At 42.7% G+C, this 18,053-nt stretch overlaps 1 protein-coding gene across 5 annotated transcripts in view; it reads right to left on the bottom strand.

Moving 5' to 3' along the window:
* The window catches only part of LOC137315863 (centrosome and spindle pole-associated protein 1-like), a 190,192-nt gene that overhangs the window by 75,053 nt on the left and 97,086 nt on the right, over positions 1-18,053 (bottom strand). For all 5 annotated transcript variants that reach the window (XM_067980307.1, XM_067980303.1, XM_067980306.1 and 2 more), the window contains 3 exons: positions 17,302-17,422; positions 13,711-13,858; positions 12,853-12,996 (listed from right to left, as the gene is read on the bottom strand). In XM_067980307.1, the coding sequence (XP_067836408.1) occupies positions 12,853-12,996; positions 13,711-13,858; positions 17,302-17,422 (413 nt within the window). The remainder of the gene's footprint in view (positions 1-12,852; positions 12,997-13,710; positions 13,859-17,301; positions 17,423-18,053) is intronic.

Below are 18,053 nucleotides of genomic sequence, written 5' to 3'. Positions count from 1 at the left end.
TTAAACTCCATCTGCCATTCATCGGCCCACTGGCCCAATTTATCAAGATCCCGTTGCAATCCTAGATAACCTTCTTCACTGTCCACAATGCCACCAATCTTGGTGTCATCTGCAAACTTACTAACCATGCCTCCTAAATTCTCATCCAAATCATTAATATAAATAACAAATAACAGTGGCCCCAGCACCGATCCCTGAGGCACACCGCTGGTCACAGGCCTCCAGTTTGAAAAACAACCCTCTACAACCACCCTCTGTCTTCTGTCGTCAAGCCAATTTTGTATCCAATTGACTACCTCACCTTGGATCCCGTGAGATTTAACCTTATGTAACAACCTACCATGCGGTACCTTGTCAAAGGCTTTGCTAAAGTCCATGTAGACCACGTCTACTGCACAGCCCTCATCTATCTTCTTGGTTACCCCTTCAAAAAACTCAATCAAATTCGTGAGACATGATTTTCCTCTCACAAAACCATGCTGACTGTTCCTAATCAGTCCCTGCCTCTCCAAATGCCTGTAGATCCTGTCCCTCAGAATACCCTCTAACAACTTACCCACTACAGATGTCAGGCTCACCGGTCTGTAGTTCCCAGGCTTTTCCCTGCTGCCCTTCTTAAACAAAGGCACAACATTTGCTACCCTCCAATCTTCAGGCACCTCACCTGTAGCTGTCGATGATTCAAATATCTCTGCTAGGGGACCCGCAATTTCCTCCCTAACCTCCCATAACGTCCTGGGATACATTTCATCAGGTCCCGGAGATTTATCTACCTTGATGCGCGTTAAGACTTCCAGCACCTCCCTCTCTGTAATATGTACACTCCTCAAGACATCACTATTTATTTCCCCAAGTTCCCTAACATCCATGCCTTTCTCAACCGTAAATACCGATGTGAAATATTCATTTAAGATCTCACCCATCTCTTGTGGTTCCGCACATAGATGACCTTGTTGATCCTTAAGAGGCCCTACTCTCTCCCTGGTTACTCTTTTGCCCTTTATGTATTTGTAGAAGCTCTTTGGATTCTCCTTTGCCTTATCTGCCAAAGCAATCTCATGTCCCCTTTTTGCCCTCCTGATTTCTCTCTTAACTCTACTCCGGCAATCTCTATACTCTTCAAGGGATCTACTTGATCCCAGCTGCCTATGCATGTCATATGCCTCCTTCTTCTTTTTGACTAAGGCCTCAATCTCCCGAGTCATCCAAGGTTCCCTACTTCTACCAGCCTTGCCCTTCACTTTATAAGGAATGTGCTTACCCTGAACCCTGGTTAGCACACTTTTGAAAGCCTCCCACTTACCAGACATCCCTTTGCCTGCCAACAGACTCTCCCAATCAACTTCTGAAAGTTCCTGTCTAATACCATCAAAATTGGCCTTTCCCCAATTTAGAATTTTAACTTTTGGGCCAGACCTATACTTATCCATAGCTATCTTAAAACTAATGGAATTATGATCACTGGTCCCAAAGTGATCCCTCACTAACACTTCTGTCACCTGCCCTTCCTTATTTCCCCAAGAGGAGGTCAAGTTTTGCCCCCTCTCTAGTCGGGCCATCCACATACTGAATGAGAAATTCCTCCTGAATACACTCAACAAATTTCTCCCCATCCAAGCCCCTAATGCTATGGCTGTCCCAGTCAATGTTGGGAAAGTTAAAGTCCCCTACTATTACCACCCTGTTTTTCTTGCAGCTGTCTGTAATCTCCTTATATATTTGCTCCTCAATTTCCCGTTGACTATTTGGGGGTCTGTAGTACAATCCTATCAAAGTGATCTCTCCCTTCTTATTTTTCAGTTCTACCCTTATAGACTCAGTGGGCGAACCCTCGGATATATCCCCTCTCACGACTGCCGTGATGTTCTCCCTAATCAAGAGTATGTTCCAATCTGGATGGTGTGCGACTTGGAGGGGAACTTGGAAGTGATGGTATCGTCATGCACCTGCTGCCCTTGCCCTTCCAGATGGTAGACGTTGCCGGTTTGGGACGTGCTGCAGAAGAAGCCTTGGCGAGTTGCTGCAGTGCACCCTGTAGATAAGTACACATTGCAGCCACAGTACGCCGGTGGTGGAGGGGATGAATGTTTAGGCTAGTGGGTGAAGTCCCGATCAAACAAACTGCTTTGTCAGGATGGTGTCAAGCTTCTGGAGTGTTGTTGCAGCTGCACCTATCTGGGCAAGTGACGAGTATTCCATCACACTCCCACCTTGTGCCTTGTAGGCAGCGGTTAGGAGGTGAGCCATTCGCTGCAGAATACCCTGCCTCTGACCCGTTCAAGCAGCCACAGCATTTATGTGGCTGTTTCAGTTGAGTTTCTGGTCAATCGTGACCCCGAGGATGTTCATGATGGAGGACTCGTCGATGGTAATGCCACTGAATATCATGGAGAGGTGGTTAGGCTCTCTCTTATTTGAGATAGTCATTGCCTGGCACTTAAGAGGCAAGTAACATTTGAGCCACACATCAGCCCAAGCCTGGATGTTGCCCAGGACTTACTGCATGCGGGCTTGGACTGCTTCATTATCTGAAGAATTTCAAATGGAGATAAACACTGTACATTTATCTGCCAACAGCCCCCCTTCTGATCTTATGATGGAGGGAAGGTCATTGATGAAGCAGCTGAAGATAGTTGGGCCTAGGATCCTACTCTGAGGAACGCCTGCAATGACGTCCTGGGCTGAGAGGATTGGCCTCCAACGACTATCGTCTTTTGTGCCAGGTATAACTTCAGCCACTGGAGTTTTCTCCCCGATCCCCACTGACTTCAGTTGTACTAGGGCTCCTTGGTGCCACATAGCAGGATCGCCTCCCTCATCTTTCCTAAAAAGCGTATCAAAAGCTTGGAACTAAATTAAAAAGCAGGCCCTCAGGAATATTATCCAAGCCATGTGCTAGTTGGCATAGGGACAAACAGATCAGGAAAGTGAATGCATGGCTGAAAGACTGGGATGGGCTGAATTGGGCTGGGACCAAGGTCTTAGCTGAAAGGATAAATAGGACTGCAGAAAGGACTTTAAACCAATAAAGATGGGGGAGGGTTCAGGTAGAAATAATGATAAAACTGATAAAAGTCTAAAGATGGATTTCCAGAAGGCATTCGATAAGGTTCCACAAAAGAGACTGTTAGCTAGAATTAAAGCTCAGGGAACTAAAGGCAAATTATTGACCTGATTAGGAGACTGGTTAGGTGGTAGAAGAGAGTAGGGATAATGGGTATGCACTCAAATTGGAAGGAAATGACTAGTGGTGTCCCACAAGGATCTGTGCTATGGCCTCAACTATTCACTATATTTATTAATAACTTAGATAACACAATAGAGAGCCATATATCCAAGTTTGCCGATGACACATGATTGGTGGCATAGTAAGTAGGTTAGATGGGAGCATAAAATTACAAAGAGACGTTGATAGATTAAGTGAGTGGGCAAAACTATGGCAGATGGATTTCAACGCGGGTAAGAATCATAGAATGGTTACAGCACAGAAGGAGACCATTCAGCCCATCGAGTCTGCGCCAGCTCTATGCAAAAGCAATCCAACTTGTCCCACTCCCCGGCCCTTTCCCCGTAGCCCTGCACATTTTTTCCTTTCAAGTACTTATCCAGTTCCCTTTTGAAGGCCATGATTGAATCTGCCTCCACCACCCCCTCGGGTAGTGCATTCCAGATCCTAACCACACACTGTGTAAAAAAGTTCTTCCTCATGTCACCTTTGGTTCTTTTGCCAATCACCTTAATTCTATGTCTTCTGGTTCTTGATTAATCCACCAACGGGGACAGTTTCTCTCTATCTATTCTGTCTAGACCCTTCATAATTTTGAATAACTCTATCAAATCTCCTTGCAACCGTCTCTGTTCCAAGGAGAACAACCCCAGCTTCTCCAGTCTATCCAAGTAACTAAAGCCCCTCATCCCTGGAATCATTCTAGTAAATCTTTTCTGCACCCTCCCTAATGCCTTCACATCCTTCCTAAAGTGAAGTGCCTAGAACTGGACACAATACTCCAGTAAGTGTGAGGTCATCCATTTTGGACCAAAAAAGGATAGATCAAGTATTTTTTAAATGGTGAAAAGCTAGGAACAGTGGAGGTCCAAAGAGATTTAGAGGTTCATGTACACAGATCACTAAAATGCAGTGGTCAGGTACAAAAAACAATCAAAAGACTAATGGAATATTAGCCTTTATATCTAGAGGGCTAGAATATTATATAGGGAAGAAGTTTTGCTACAGTTATACAAAGCTCTGGTTAGACCACATTTGGAGTATGATGCACAGTTCTGAGCACCGCACCTTAGAAAGAATATATTGGCCTTGGAAGGAGTGCAGCGCAGGTTCACCAGAATGTTACCAGGGCTCCAAGGATTAAATTATGATTAGAGATTACATAAACTAGGTTTGTATTCCTGGAATTTAGAAGGTTACAGGATGATTTAATTTGAAAGGAATTGATAGGGTAGATAGAAAGAAACTTTTTCTGCTGGTGGGGGAGTCTAGGACTAGGGGACATAACCTTAAAATCAGTGCAAGGCCATTCAGGAGAAGTTAGGAAACACTTCTTCAAGCAAAGGGTGGTAGAAGTATGGAACTTCTCATTTCTTCTCATACCAAAAGATTGTACAGTATAGCGAGCTTTAGAAAACACTGGAGTCTGGCCAGTGAGTTGCTCCAGCACTTTAGCAGCACTGGTGAGTCTGTCACCACTTTCACCTACACAGATATTAAGACATAGCTTCCTAATGCGGAGCTCACGCATAGGATTTTCCTTCTTTTCACAATTTTGTGTCTTACCTCATATGTTGACCATGGTTGCTTGAATGTACAAGTGGAACCTTTGCTCTTTCGGGGTATGTATTGGTCTTGTATTGTGTTAAATACTTCTTTGAATACCTCCCACTGGTTTTCTGGAGGTTTAACTGTTAACAGCTCAGCCCATTTTAACGTGTTCAGCTTACATCTCATTCTTTCAAAGTCAGCATTACTTAAGTTTAAAGCATTGATTTGTGTGTGATCTTTCTCTTTCTCAAACTTAATGTTAAACTCTTACCATGTTATGGTCACTGTTCGCAAGATACTCCCTTACTGTCAGATTATTAATGAATTCTGGCTCGTTACTCATTACCAAGTCTAGTAATGCCTGTTCGCTTGTTGGTTCTCAAACAGTTTTAGAAAACTGTCCTGGATACATTAGAAATGCCTTTATGACTGGTTTGCATCTCCCAGTCCATGTGAAAATTAAAATCTCCCATTATAATCGCTTTGTCTTTGCTACATGCTTCTCTGATCTCTGTATTTATGCATCTCGCTACTACATCACTGTTGTCGGAAGGTCTATACAACATCCTTGGCAAGCAAAAATCTATCGTTCTCAGATTTAAAATTAATAGTTGAGCTAGCATCTGCTGCTTTTTGTGGGAGAGACTTCCATACTTCTTGGCTTACACAAATGCCAAGAAAAGTGGTAATCCAGCAGACTGGGAGGAATATAGAAAGCAACAAAGGGACATAAAGAAAATATTAAGAGTTGCAAAAAGGGACTACGAAACAAAACAATATAAAGGCTAATAGTAAAAGGTTTTATAAATATATTAAGAATATGAGAATGGCTAAGGGAGATGTGGGCCCATTAAAGACATTTGCAGGTGATACTGTAATTGACAACAAAGTGACGGCAAATTTATTAAGTAAGTACTCTGCATTCGTTTTCACAGTAGAGAAAGAGAATAAAATACCAGTGATAGAAGGGAAACTAAAATTAATCAAGGGGTGGAACTTATTGGATTCAATACATGTTTAAAAAATGGTAGTGGAAAAAATAATCGAACTTAGGATAAATAGATCTCCAGGACCCAATGGTTTCCACCCCAGGGTATTAAAAGTAGGAGGTCAGGAAATTGCAGAAGTGTTGGTCTTAATCTTTCAAAGCTCTCTTGATTCAGGAATTGTGCCATTAGTTTGGAAATTTGCTAATAATTCACTACTATTTAAGAAGGGTGGGAGAGAGAAACCAGGTAACTACAGGCCTCTCAGTTTAACATCAGTAGCTTCCCCACAACTGAACACTTGAACAAATATGAGCTGATCAGAGAGAGCCAGCATGGCTTTATTAAGGGCTAATCGTGTCTGATTAATCTACTTGAACTTTTTGTGGCGGTCACTAATAAGGTCAATAAGGGAGTGTCTATGGATGTTATCTATATGGACTTCCAAAAGGCATTCGATAAAGTTCCACAAAAGAGATTAGCAAAAATGCGAGCACATGGAATTGGAGGTAGCCTTTTGACTTGGAAGTAGGAGACAGAAAATGGGGATAACGGGTACGTACTCTGATTGGCAGGACGTGACAAGTGGTGTCCCAGGAATCTGTTCTGGGGCCTCAACTTTTCACCATATTTATTGATGACTTGGATGATGGAATAGAGAATTGTATATCCAAGTTTGCAGATGAGATCTGTCTTTTGGATGAGATGTTAAACCAAGTTCCCATCTGCCCTCTCAGGTGGACATGAAAGATCCCCTGGCACTATTTGAAGAGCAAAGGAGTTCTCCCTGTTGTCCTGGCCAATATATATCTCTCAATCAACAGCACTAAAATGGCTGATCTAGTCATTATTTCATTGCTGTTTGTGGGAACTTGCTGTGTGCAAATTAGCTGGTGGATATCCTACATTACAATAGTGGCGACACTTCAAAAATATTTAATTGCCTGTAAAGCGCTTTGGGATGTTCTGAGGCCGTAAAAGGCACTATACAAATGCAAGTTCTTTCTTTTGAATAAATTTATGCAGGCTACTCCAAATGGTTGTTCTGCAGGCACTGTCTCTAGTCGTTTGTTTTTAGGCTTGGCCCACAATGTGGATGTGAATGTTGATCAAGCAGAGCAATTCTTAATTAATTGAAGGCTTTCTACCTCCTGCCATTGATATATTTGACCAGTCATTGATTCAGTCTAGCAATACCAGATGCAAGTGAACCATGAAACATCATGGCCTAAAATTCCATTCGCCATGCCCGTTTTTCAGGTGTGAAACGGGCACCTAAGCGTCCAATATGGCAGACATGGCGCATGCGCTTGTTACAAGCCAGAAGAGCGCCACCCACCATTTTGGATCAGGCTGCTACGTAGGCATCCAGGGCACACAGCAGACTATTAAAATGGTGAATTAGAATATTTAAATAAACTTTCTGATATTGAGCTGCCCCAGCGCTTGACTGGCCACATGATAACGCCATGAGTTGCAAGCAAGTTCAACGGGCAGGAAGGATCCTTCAGCAGCCCTATTTAAAGGGCTCCTCCACTACTTACAGGTTAGTTACTGGTTTGATAGTTGAGTCTGCTCGTTAACTTCTAGGTGTTTTTGCTCTGTTTTCTGACTCATGATTTTGCTGGTGCTGCACTGTTCTGGGTGCCTTCAAAACAGTTTTACTGCAGTCATGGATGGTCTGGTAGGCTGCAGGACGAGTCGGAGCAGCAAGGAAAACAGAGGAGAGGAGCAGCTAGGACAAGAGGGAGGAGGAGGGCACTATTCAGGAGGATATATCCACATCGGGTCTTCAGGGACCACATCTCTTAACTCAACTTCTCGGAGGAGCAATGTATAAGGCGCCTTCGCTGCATAAAGGACCTATGTCACCTGCTGCAGCCACAACTCGAGCCTCACATCATGGCATGGAAAGCACTGCCTGTGGCTGTCAAGGTCACTGTGGCCCTCAACGTTTACGCAACAGGCTCCTTCCAGGATGCAGCAAGTTACATCAGTGACATCTCTCAGTTTTCAGTGCACTGCAATATCAGGGAGGAGGAAGATGAGCAGGAGCAGTATCAGCCAACATTGCCCCTAGCTGCCAGAGCTCTGAGAGAGCAGCTCATGGAAGAGCGCTTCACCTGAACCATCCTTTCCATCCCCAATACACTAACAGTTCCACAATCCTTACTATCGCCATTACATTGCCTTCCTTCAGTCCAGCCTCATGGGTCTTGCCCTCAATTCACTACAAACATAAACACCAACACCAAATCCAGAACAAAAAACAAATTTATCCAACAACTTAATTCTATCTGAATTTAACAGTGAGCAAAAATAGTTATGAATCACTCTTGTGCAAGCCTTTAATGCCTGTCTTCTGTGCTCGTTTACCCATTCTGGTGTTCCTATGAAGTGTTTCCCCAGTGGCTACAGCTTGGGAGACGGAAGGCTGCTGAGCTTCCATTGAGGACACTTCAGATGGCCGTGTTGGACGACCTTGAGCAGCTCTAGGCCTTGAGAGCTCGGCTGCAGACTGCAGCATCTCGGCATGAGCCACAGCTGTCTGTCACAGCTGGCTCTGTGGCAATATAAGAAGCAGCATTTCACACAGGCCCTCTTTGGGTATTGTTCACATACTTGAGACTGCCTCAACCTTGTTGAATAATGCGTCCTTGGTTGATCACATCTTGAGACGTCATATTTCCATTTTATTATCAATATTTATAAGCATGATGGCATGGGAAGCGATACTATCTTGTTGTGGATGTACAGGAGTCAGCAGATGGTGTTTGGTTTGGGAAACAGAAAGAATGATTGTTGTGTGGGCCCATAAAGGGTGGAAGGAGAGGGGCTCAAGGTCCTGCAAGAATTAATGGGTGTTTTTTTTTATTCGTTCATGGGTCGTGGGCGCCGCTGGCGAGGCCGGCATTTATTGCCCATCCCTAATTGCCCTTGAGAAGGTGGTGGTGAGCCACAGCCTTGAACCGCTGCAGTCCGTGTGGTGAAGGTTCTCCCACAGTGCTGTTATGAAGGGAGTTCCAGGATTTTGACCCAGCGACGATGAAGGAATGGCGATATATTTCCAAGTCGGGATGGTGTGTGACTTGGAGGGGAACGTGCAGGTGGTGTTGTTCCCATGTGCCTGCTGCCCTTGTCCTTCTAGGTGGTAGAGGTCGCGGGTTTGGGAGGTGCTGTCGAAGAAGCCTTGGCGAGTTGCTGCAGTGCATCCTGTGGATGGTACACACTGCAGCCACAGTGCGCCGGTGGTGAAGGAAGTGAATGTTTAGGGTGGTGGATGGGGTGCCAATCAAGCGGGCTGCTTTATCTTGGATGGTGTCGAGCTTCTTGAGTGTTGTTGGAGCTGCACTCATCCAAGCAAGTGGAGAGTATTCTATCACACTCCTGACTTGTGCCTTGTAGATGGTGGAAAGGCTTTGGGGAGTCAGGAGGTGAGTCACTCGCCGCAGAATACCCAGTCTTTATATCGTATATAAATCAAGACTTAAAGCATGCTGGTTAGAATATTCACGGGGCGAAGACTGGACCGCTCAATTGTAATTTCAAGGACCTTGAGAGTGCACCTTGGAACCGTGTCGGTGATAAGCATTGCCAGGTTGTATCCCAAGGTCTTATTTAGTTTGTTATATAGTTTGTATTTAACATCTTTACTATTTATCTTGTAACTTCTTAATAAAACCTTTATGCCAAAGGCCTCCTGAAGATTCGCAGGCCAGCAGCCGCTTCCCGCCCACTTCCATGCAGAAAGTTGGTCGGTGGCATGTTAATGAGGACCAGCAATTACAATCGCCATGGCCTCATTCTACCGCAAGCAAGCAAGAATTTAACTGAAACCAGTGGTTTCCCGTTGTTAAACTGCTGACATTTAAACACCCTACCTACTGTGTCTTCTTGCTGGTCAGCCATTCTGGAGATATCACTGATGAGAAAAGAGTCCCATGCATTCTTCAGTGGCTATATTCATTGCAGTGGGGGCCCTGAATTAGGACCTGGTTAAAAGCAGATGCAGAGCTTCTCAACCCTGAGAAAATAAGTTGCCAGCTGGATGGGCTGCTCAGGTGGAAGGATGAGTTCTGTTCCTATAAAGGCTAAGAATGCAGGCTCTGACGATAGCAAAGGATTATTCATACCTGCCTTTGGTCCTGGGAGGATCTACCACTAGTGGCAATAGTTGACACGTGTTATGCTGGTTGGTGATGTAACCCTTGGGGGGGGGGGGGGGCGAGAGGGAGGAAGAACTTGCATTTATATTGTGCCTTTCATGACCTCAGGATGTCCCAAAGCATTTCACAGCCAATTAAGTACTTTTGAAGCGTAGTCACTGTTGTAATGCTGGGAAAAGCAGCAGCCATTTTGCGCACAGCAAGATCCCACAATCAACGACGAGATAAATGACCAGATAATCTGTTTTTGTGATGTTGGTTGAGGGCTAAATATTGGCCAGGACACCAGGAGAACTTCCTGCTCTTCTTCGAATAATGGGATCTTTTACATCCACCTGAGAGGGTACACAGGTCCTCATATGGAAGACAGCGCCTCTGACAATGCAGCACTCCTTCAGTACTGCACTGATTAGCCTGTCTGCTTAATTATGTGCTCAAGCCTCTAGAGTGGTGCTTGAATCCATGACTTTCTGACTCAGAGGAGAGAGTGCTACCACTGAGCTAAGGCTGACATTGACAAGGAGAAGACTGTCAATGCAGCAGAGGCTAGTACTGAATACCTCTGACCAGGACTGGTCAGTGACAAATAAGAGAACTGGCCACTTGCCAGACTTAATGTATTTGTCCGGAGTGATACCAAATGGAGTCCTAGTATCGGCACATTGTTAATGCCAAGATAAGGTACATGGTACTACTTGGCCTATGAAGCAAAGTTCTTCTTTTTCTTGAATAAGAGCTTCGTACATTGCCAACCAGGATGGGACCAGGTAAGATGGACAGTGGGTCGTGGTGTCCATTGATATGCAAGACCAAGGAAGTGGTACTGGAAGATACTACTTGAGATTAGGAGAAAAACGGGTCATTTTTAGGTTGGCAGGTTGTAGCTAGTGGGGTGCCGCAAGGATCAGTGCAAATGGTATGTTAGCCTTTATTGTAAGGGGTTTGGAGTATAAGAGTAAGGAGGTCTTGCTGCAATTATACAGGGCTCATGAGACCACACCTGGTATACTGTGTACAGTTTTGGTCTCCTTACCTAAGGAAGGATATACTTGCCTTACAGGGGGTGCAATGAAGGTTCACTAGGTTGATTCCTGGAATGGGACGGTTGTCCTATGAGGTTAGATTGCGTAGAATGGGCCTCTATTCTCTGGAGTTTAGAAGAATGAGAGGTGATCTCATTGAAACGTATAAAATTCTTAGAGGGCTCGACAGGGTAGATGCTGAGAGGTTGTTTCCCCTGGCTGGAGAGCCTAGAAATAGGGGTCGTTGTCTCAAGATAAGGGGTTGGCCACTTAGGACTGAGATGAGGAAAAATTTCTTCACTCAGAAGGTTGTGAATCTTTGGAATTCTCTACCCCAGAGGGCTGTGGAAGCTCAGCCATTAAGTATGTTCAAGGCTGAGATCGATAGGGCAGAATTTCTAAGCTTGGTCCCAAATAATAATCTGGTAGAGAGAGGTCAAGAAACCTTAGGCATCTGTATATGTGCACAAATCGTTGAAGGTGGTAGGGCAGGTTGAGAAAGTGATTAAAAAAGCATACGGGATCCTGGGCTTTATAAATAGAGGCATAGAGTACAAAAGTATGGAAGTCACGATGAATCTTTATAAAACACTGGTTCGGCCACAACTGGAGTATTGTGTCCAGTTCTGGGCATCGCACTTTAGGAAAGATGTGAAGGCCTTAGAGAGGGTGCTGAAGAGATTTACTAGAATGATTCCAGGGATGAGGGACTTTAGTTACGTGGATAGACTGGAGAAGCTGGGGTTATTCTCCTTGGAACAGAGATGGTTACGAGGAGATTTGATAGAGGTATTCAAAATCATGAAGGGTCTAGACAGAATAGATAGAGAGAAACTGTTCCCATTGGCAGAAGGGTCAAGGACCAGAGGACATGGATTTAAGGTGATTGGCAAAAGAATCAAAGGTGACATGAGGAAAAACTTTTTTACACAGCAAGTGGTTAGGATCTGGAATGCATGGCCCGAGGGGGTGGTGGAGGCAGATTCAATCATGGCCTTCAAAAGGGAACTGTATAAGTACTTGAAAGAAAAAAAATTGCAGGGCTACTGGGATAGGGCAGGGGAATGGGACTAGCTGGCGCGGACTCGATGGGCTGAATGGCCTCCTTCCATGCTGTAACCTTTCTATGATACTATGATAGATTTTTGGACACTAAGGGACTCAAGGGATATGAGGATAGGGCGGGAAAGTGGAGTTGAGGTAGGAAGTCAGCCATGATCTTATTGAATTGCGGAGCAGGCTCGAAGGGCTATATGGCCTACTCCTGTTCCTAGTTCTTATATTGGGCAGTGGTGCCCGGCAAGGTGGAGGGGTTGAAATCTGCTGCGATTTGCGCATCTTTTTTTCCTCCCCAATTTATTTTCTCTCCAACATCACAGGCAATCATTGAAAACAACTCAGCAACATTTGGGCCAAGTGCTCAAGGCACTTGGAAAATGATGAATTATTGTGTTTGATGAACAGGCACCAGAGATATTTGTCAAATCTATCAGCAACAGTCAACATGTATAGAGCACTTTTTACAGTGCTTGAATCTGATCTCAAAGAAATGGCAAAAAAAAAATAGGACAGACACAGATCAAAACAACTGTGCTAAATAGGACTGACCAAGTTAGAGGGGGTGAGACCAATCATGAAGTAAGGACAGACACAAAGAGAAACAATTACTCTCACACAAACCAGTGTACTCAGTGGTGGGGGGATGACACACCCCTTAAAGTAATGACATCAAAACATCTTAAAAGGAAGTCTTCCTTTTGTCACTACCCGAAGGCAATTGGTACCAACACACTACAATAGGAGGACTTCTGGGAATTAAAAAGGAAAAGTTTTGCCTAACATGGTGTGTGAATCTCTTATATTAGCATTTGTTTTCAATATTTGTTAGGGCATGAATTTACCTTGGGTTGTCCCTTGAGGGGTGTCATCATCTGGTCTAGCTAAATTCAGATTAAGAGATACCACTGCTCTGGAGTCCTGATTTCTTTGATGAGGATAATCCCTGTAGGCATCTTCATTCTGCTTATGCATTTTCTTCAGATCAGCTACATGGGGTAATAACATCATGCATTTAAAATAAATGCATTTCAGAATATAGTAAAACACAATCATGAATTACAAGGCAGCTTTGGACATTTAACTAGAAGATTTGGAATCAGACCAGATCTGAGTCAGGGCAACAATCACAGGTTGTATAATTGGTGTCACTCCATAGTTGACTTTTCAGTCATTTAACCTTTATGTTTTCAGCAAACACTATAAAATGAGGGCTGGCCATTTCCAAAGTAATATTCGGCAAGTAATAACATACTCAGCAAAGGGAGAAAACTGGTAATTGAGTGATGTCCTTTTGCCTGTGAAACCCGGGTTCAAATCCAGCCCAACCTGATGGGATAGAAGTCTCCATTCAGTTAATATACAAATACACGTAGGCAGTCTTAACCCAATTTCTCATAAGTGCAAGCCCACAAATTTGCACATAATTCTGCGAAAATAAGAATTAAATTGGCAGCCTCACTCAAAGCCATCACAAGGATGGATGTTGTTGGAAATCGAAATGATGCAGTAGGACTGCCCTTCTGTGTTGAGATTAAAGCATGCTATCGGGCAAAGTACAAAAAAACTTTATTCTGATTCCAATTTATGCTATACCTGACTTGAGACTGTTCAATGGTGGGACACAGCATACAACATGGCCAATTATATTCCTCAACTTGACCAGCACAAAATTGCACTAGAAGAAAATTTGAAACTCATACTTAGCAGATTTCCTTCTGCATCTCGGAGAGGTGCACCTCCTCCTCCTCTTCCCCATGGATTGTAAATTCTCATTTCTTGTTCAAGTTTTGCATCATATCTCTCCGTTTCTTCCTTTTCTTTTCTCTTCCTCTCCTCTCTTTCTTGCATCTGTACAAAGACATCAAACATTTAAGAATAATTGCCTTGGTGCAAGTGACGAAAATAAATACAAAAGAAACAAATATATTATTTTAGTTTGCTTATTCCAAACTAAAAGTAGTATATAAAATGTCACATCAGGAATCGCATAGAAGATGGATACTGAGTTTATACAAGAAAAAGCCAAAATCTGAGAGAAAATAGTATTCTCGTAATATCATTTTGTTTAATAAGCACAGCATAGTCTGGCTTGGATTTCAAATTTTTGCTGCAAATGTCAAATCTCATTAAAAAATCAGCTATAGACAAAGTAAAATCAGGGACAGCACATTACCAAGGCTTTTTCGTAAGTGAAAAATTCACAAATATCTGAATCATGAATTAGTGATGGCATTGAGAAAAAAACTGTACATATTATAGATACATGTTACAAAGCAATAGCAAATTTAGGTTTGATACGGTCATAAAATGCTCAAGCTTCACTCCTATTAACATTATTCAAACTCAGATGTGCTACTGCTTTATGGTGCACTGTGAACCATACATTATAATTTATATAAACAAACATTTTTCATTTGTTTTAGCTTGGATTTTTTTTTGCCAGTAGGGTACCTATTACAATTTAGGCTTTCTCCCAATTCTCAATTTATGCTCACTGCAGTTTCCAAAGGCAGGCTTACATCTCCTGCATACACCTTTATGCATGCTGCTAATGGGAATAGCATGCCACAGGATTAACAATTACCCTTTTACCATAATATATCACAACTGAAGGTTGCATCAGATGCTCACATATGCGTTCCTGTCTTCTCCAGAAGGTAGAAAACAACATGCTGTCAGACCATATCATTGACTAAACAGAGTCATTGAATCTAATTACAACTACACAGAAGCAAAACAGCAGAATAATTAGCAATGCAAGACTTTCACACTATTTTAAACTGTCTCAAAATTTACCTAGTGTCTGAAATCTAAGCATCCTTTCTGAATCTTTGACAGCTTTTGAAAATGTGATGTGAGTACACTTCTACCTACAAAGCCCCGTTTCACTAATGCGACATGGAAACAAATGGAAAAAGCAAACGAATGACAGAGTAGCTGCTCTGACTATCGAAGCAGGCTTTCAACACTCCAAATCAAAGGAATTCTTCCTCCTCGATGAGCAATTTGTTATAAATAAATTTTATTTTTCAAGCCAATGCCTTCCAAATTTGATGGGTTTCATATTTGCTTTTGATACCTGACTTGCATGTCAAATTGTTGATCCCAAGAATAATCCATTATGATCATTATGTAACTATAAACTTTGCAATTCTCCAGCATTTCAAATTCAGAAAAAAATGTTTTGGTATGACCAACATATAGTTGGGTGGAAATTCATCTTGGGCGGTAGCGCTGAACAGGCGGTATCATATTGGGCACCCAATATACTCCCCACCCGTTATACTCAGTGCCATTGGCTTCAATAGAACTGAATATCAAGCGGGGCATGTAACAGGCGGCTGATACGATACCGCCCGCTCAGCGCTACCGCCCAAGATGAATTTCTACCCCAATGACTTCCCTCCACAAGGGCTACACAACGTTTACAGAAATTTATATATCCCTAGTCCCTAGATAGCATTTGTGTATTGCGTTAACTCACTTTTACCCCCAAAATAATTACTTTATTGAAAACACTTAAGTTTCATTTTAAATTGACGATATATTTGCCCATCTAAAATTTAAAATGAAATATTAAGACATTTTCTTTTACATTTGCTTCCATCATATTGTTCTGGTGTACAAGAATAGACAGTTCACTTTCACTCGTCTATCATGTTATTAGGCTACAAGTGATACTGGGTCACATTAATAATAATAATGAGGTTTTACTGGCTGAAAACCTTACCTATACTTTTGTTGTCTCTATGCCTTGATTTCTCCAATGCCCTCATCATTGGTCTCCCATGCTTGCAAGAATCCAACTGATCCAAAATGCAACCACTTATATCCTATTCTGCACTAAATCTCACATATCACCCCCATTCCCCATCCTCACTGACCTACACTGGCTCCCACTCCTCTTAACATATTAAATTTGAAATTATTACTCTTATTTTCAAATCCCTCCATGGCCTCACCTCACCCTATCATTGCAACCTCCTCCAGCTTCACACCCACTCCTGCATCCTTTGGTCCTCCTACTTTGGCTTTTCATCCATCCTACCCCACTCATTGCTCGGTAATAGAGCCACCACATCCCCACTCAATGGAACTCCTACCCTAAATCTCTCCCCCATGTTCTGTGAACACCTTTAAAAATCTTCTCAAATTCCATATTTTCAACTAAGTTTTTGGTCACTACTCCTCATCTCTCCCTCCTCAGCGGCTGTTCCCTTATCTCTTTTTTTAATGCCCCTTCTGTAAAATGATTGGGACTTTTTCTACATTGAAGATGCTATATAAATGCAAGCCGATGTTGCTGATGGAGTTTAAAAATCTTTGCGAAAGCTTCATCCTTAAGCTACATTTCACAGGTTGTAAATGAGATTTTATTTTCACCATTGTGAAATGCTGTTTTTTTTTTATTTGTTCATGGGATGTGGGCGTCGCTGGTAAGGCCAGCATTTATTGCCCATCCCTAGTTGCCCTTGAGAAGATGGTGGTGAGCCGCCTTCTTGAATCGCTGCAGTCCATGTGGTGAAGGTACTTCGACAGTGCTATTAGGAAGGGAGTTCCAGGGTTTTGACCCAGCGATGATGAAGGAACGGCGATATATTTCCAAGTCAGGATGGTGTGAGACTTGGAGGGGAACGTTAAGGTGGTGTTGTTCCCATGTGCCTGCTGCCCTTGTCCTTCTAGGTGGTAGAGGTCGTGGGTTTGGGAGGTGCTGTCGAAGAAGCCTTGGCGAGTTGCTGCAGTGCATCCTGTGGATGGTACACACTGCAGCCATGGTGCGCCGGTGGTGAAGGGAGTGAATGTTTAGGGTGGTGGATGGGGTGCCAAACAAGTGGGCTGCTTTGTCCAGGATGGTGTCGAGCTTCTTGAGTGTTGTTGGAGCTGCACTCATCCAGGCAAGTAGACAGTATTCCATCACACTCCTGACTTGTGCCTTGTAGATGGTGGAAAGGCTTTGGGGAGTCAGGAGATGAGTCACTCACCACAGAATACCCAGCCTCTGACCTGCTCTTGTAGCCACAGTATTTATGTGGCTTGTCCAGTTAAGTTTCTGGTCAATGGTGACCCCCAGGATGTTGATGGTGGGGGATTCAGCAATAGTAATGCCGTTGAATGTCAAGGGGACATTGGCTAGTAAGATAACAACACCTAAAAAGAAATATTAGTGTATTATGTCATATATCTTAATTTAAAAGGGAAAAAATGTTTCAGACCAATCACTTTTACTAAATTAGACAGAAAATTGGCAAACTAAATTAGCATAAATGGAAAAAACCTTAATGCTGTTTCACCTGCTTTTTCAGGGAGTCCTGGTAACTTTGTGCACTTTCTTTTGATAAAACTGCTTTTTGTTCTGGCAGGAATCCACCAACTAGGTTTCTGACATTAGTGGCATCATGTGCATTTGTTGTGCTGCAAAACAAAAGACTTAGTGTTGTGCTTGATCTTTAAATTCATAAATTTCTTTGAAAACATTATAGTATGACAATATATAATTTGACTGTCAGTTACCGACTACAAAAAGGTAATCTTCCCTTATTTTATATGCAGTTTCATACTTTACAATTCAATATACATATACAGCCATATCAGACTATCAAAGCAAAATGACCTTTCTGAAATGTGCCGTCTGGCAAATGAGACCTTCAGATTCTATGTAACTACAATGAACAGCAGGAATTAAGTAGCTAACATTAGTTTAAAATGATATTTTGTATGATATTGCCTACACCACAGTGCTTTTGATTTATTTTTTGGAGGCAGGGGCAAAGATTTAATTCAACAATCTGTACAGGTTGAGAGAAATATAGATAGTACAAAGACCAACGTAAGAAATTGGAAAAAAGACAACTATGAGTCAATGAGGATGGAGCTATGGGAGGTAAACTAGAGAAAAATATTGACAGGCAAAGAACAACAACAATGGGCAACGTTTAAAGGGGAGGTCAATAGAGTTCAGGAGAAATGTATTCTACTAAAAAATACGAACAAACTAGCCAAGAATGAGATGTCATGGATAAGTAAAGAGATGAGGATAAAATTG

Source organism: Heptranchias perlo, chromosome 3 (genome assembly GCF_035084215.1).
Source record: "Heptranchias perlo isolate sHepPer1 chromosome 3, sHepPer1.hap1, whole genome shotgun sequence".
In the NCBI taxonomy this organism is placed as follows: domain Eukaryota; kingdom Metazoa; phylum Chordata; class Chondrichthyes; order Hexanchiformes; family Hexanchidae; genus Heptranchias; species Heptranchias perlo.
Note: the sequence above shows the minus strand (reverse complement) of the source record. Positions and strands in the feature narration are given on the sequence as shown.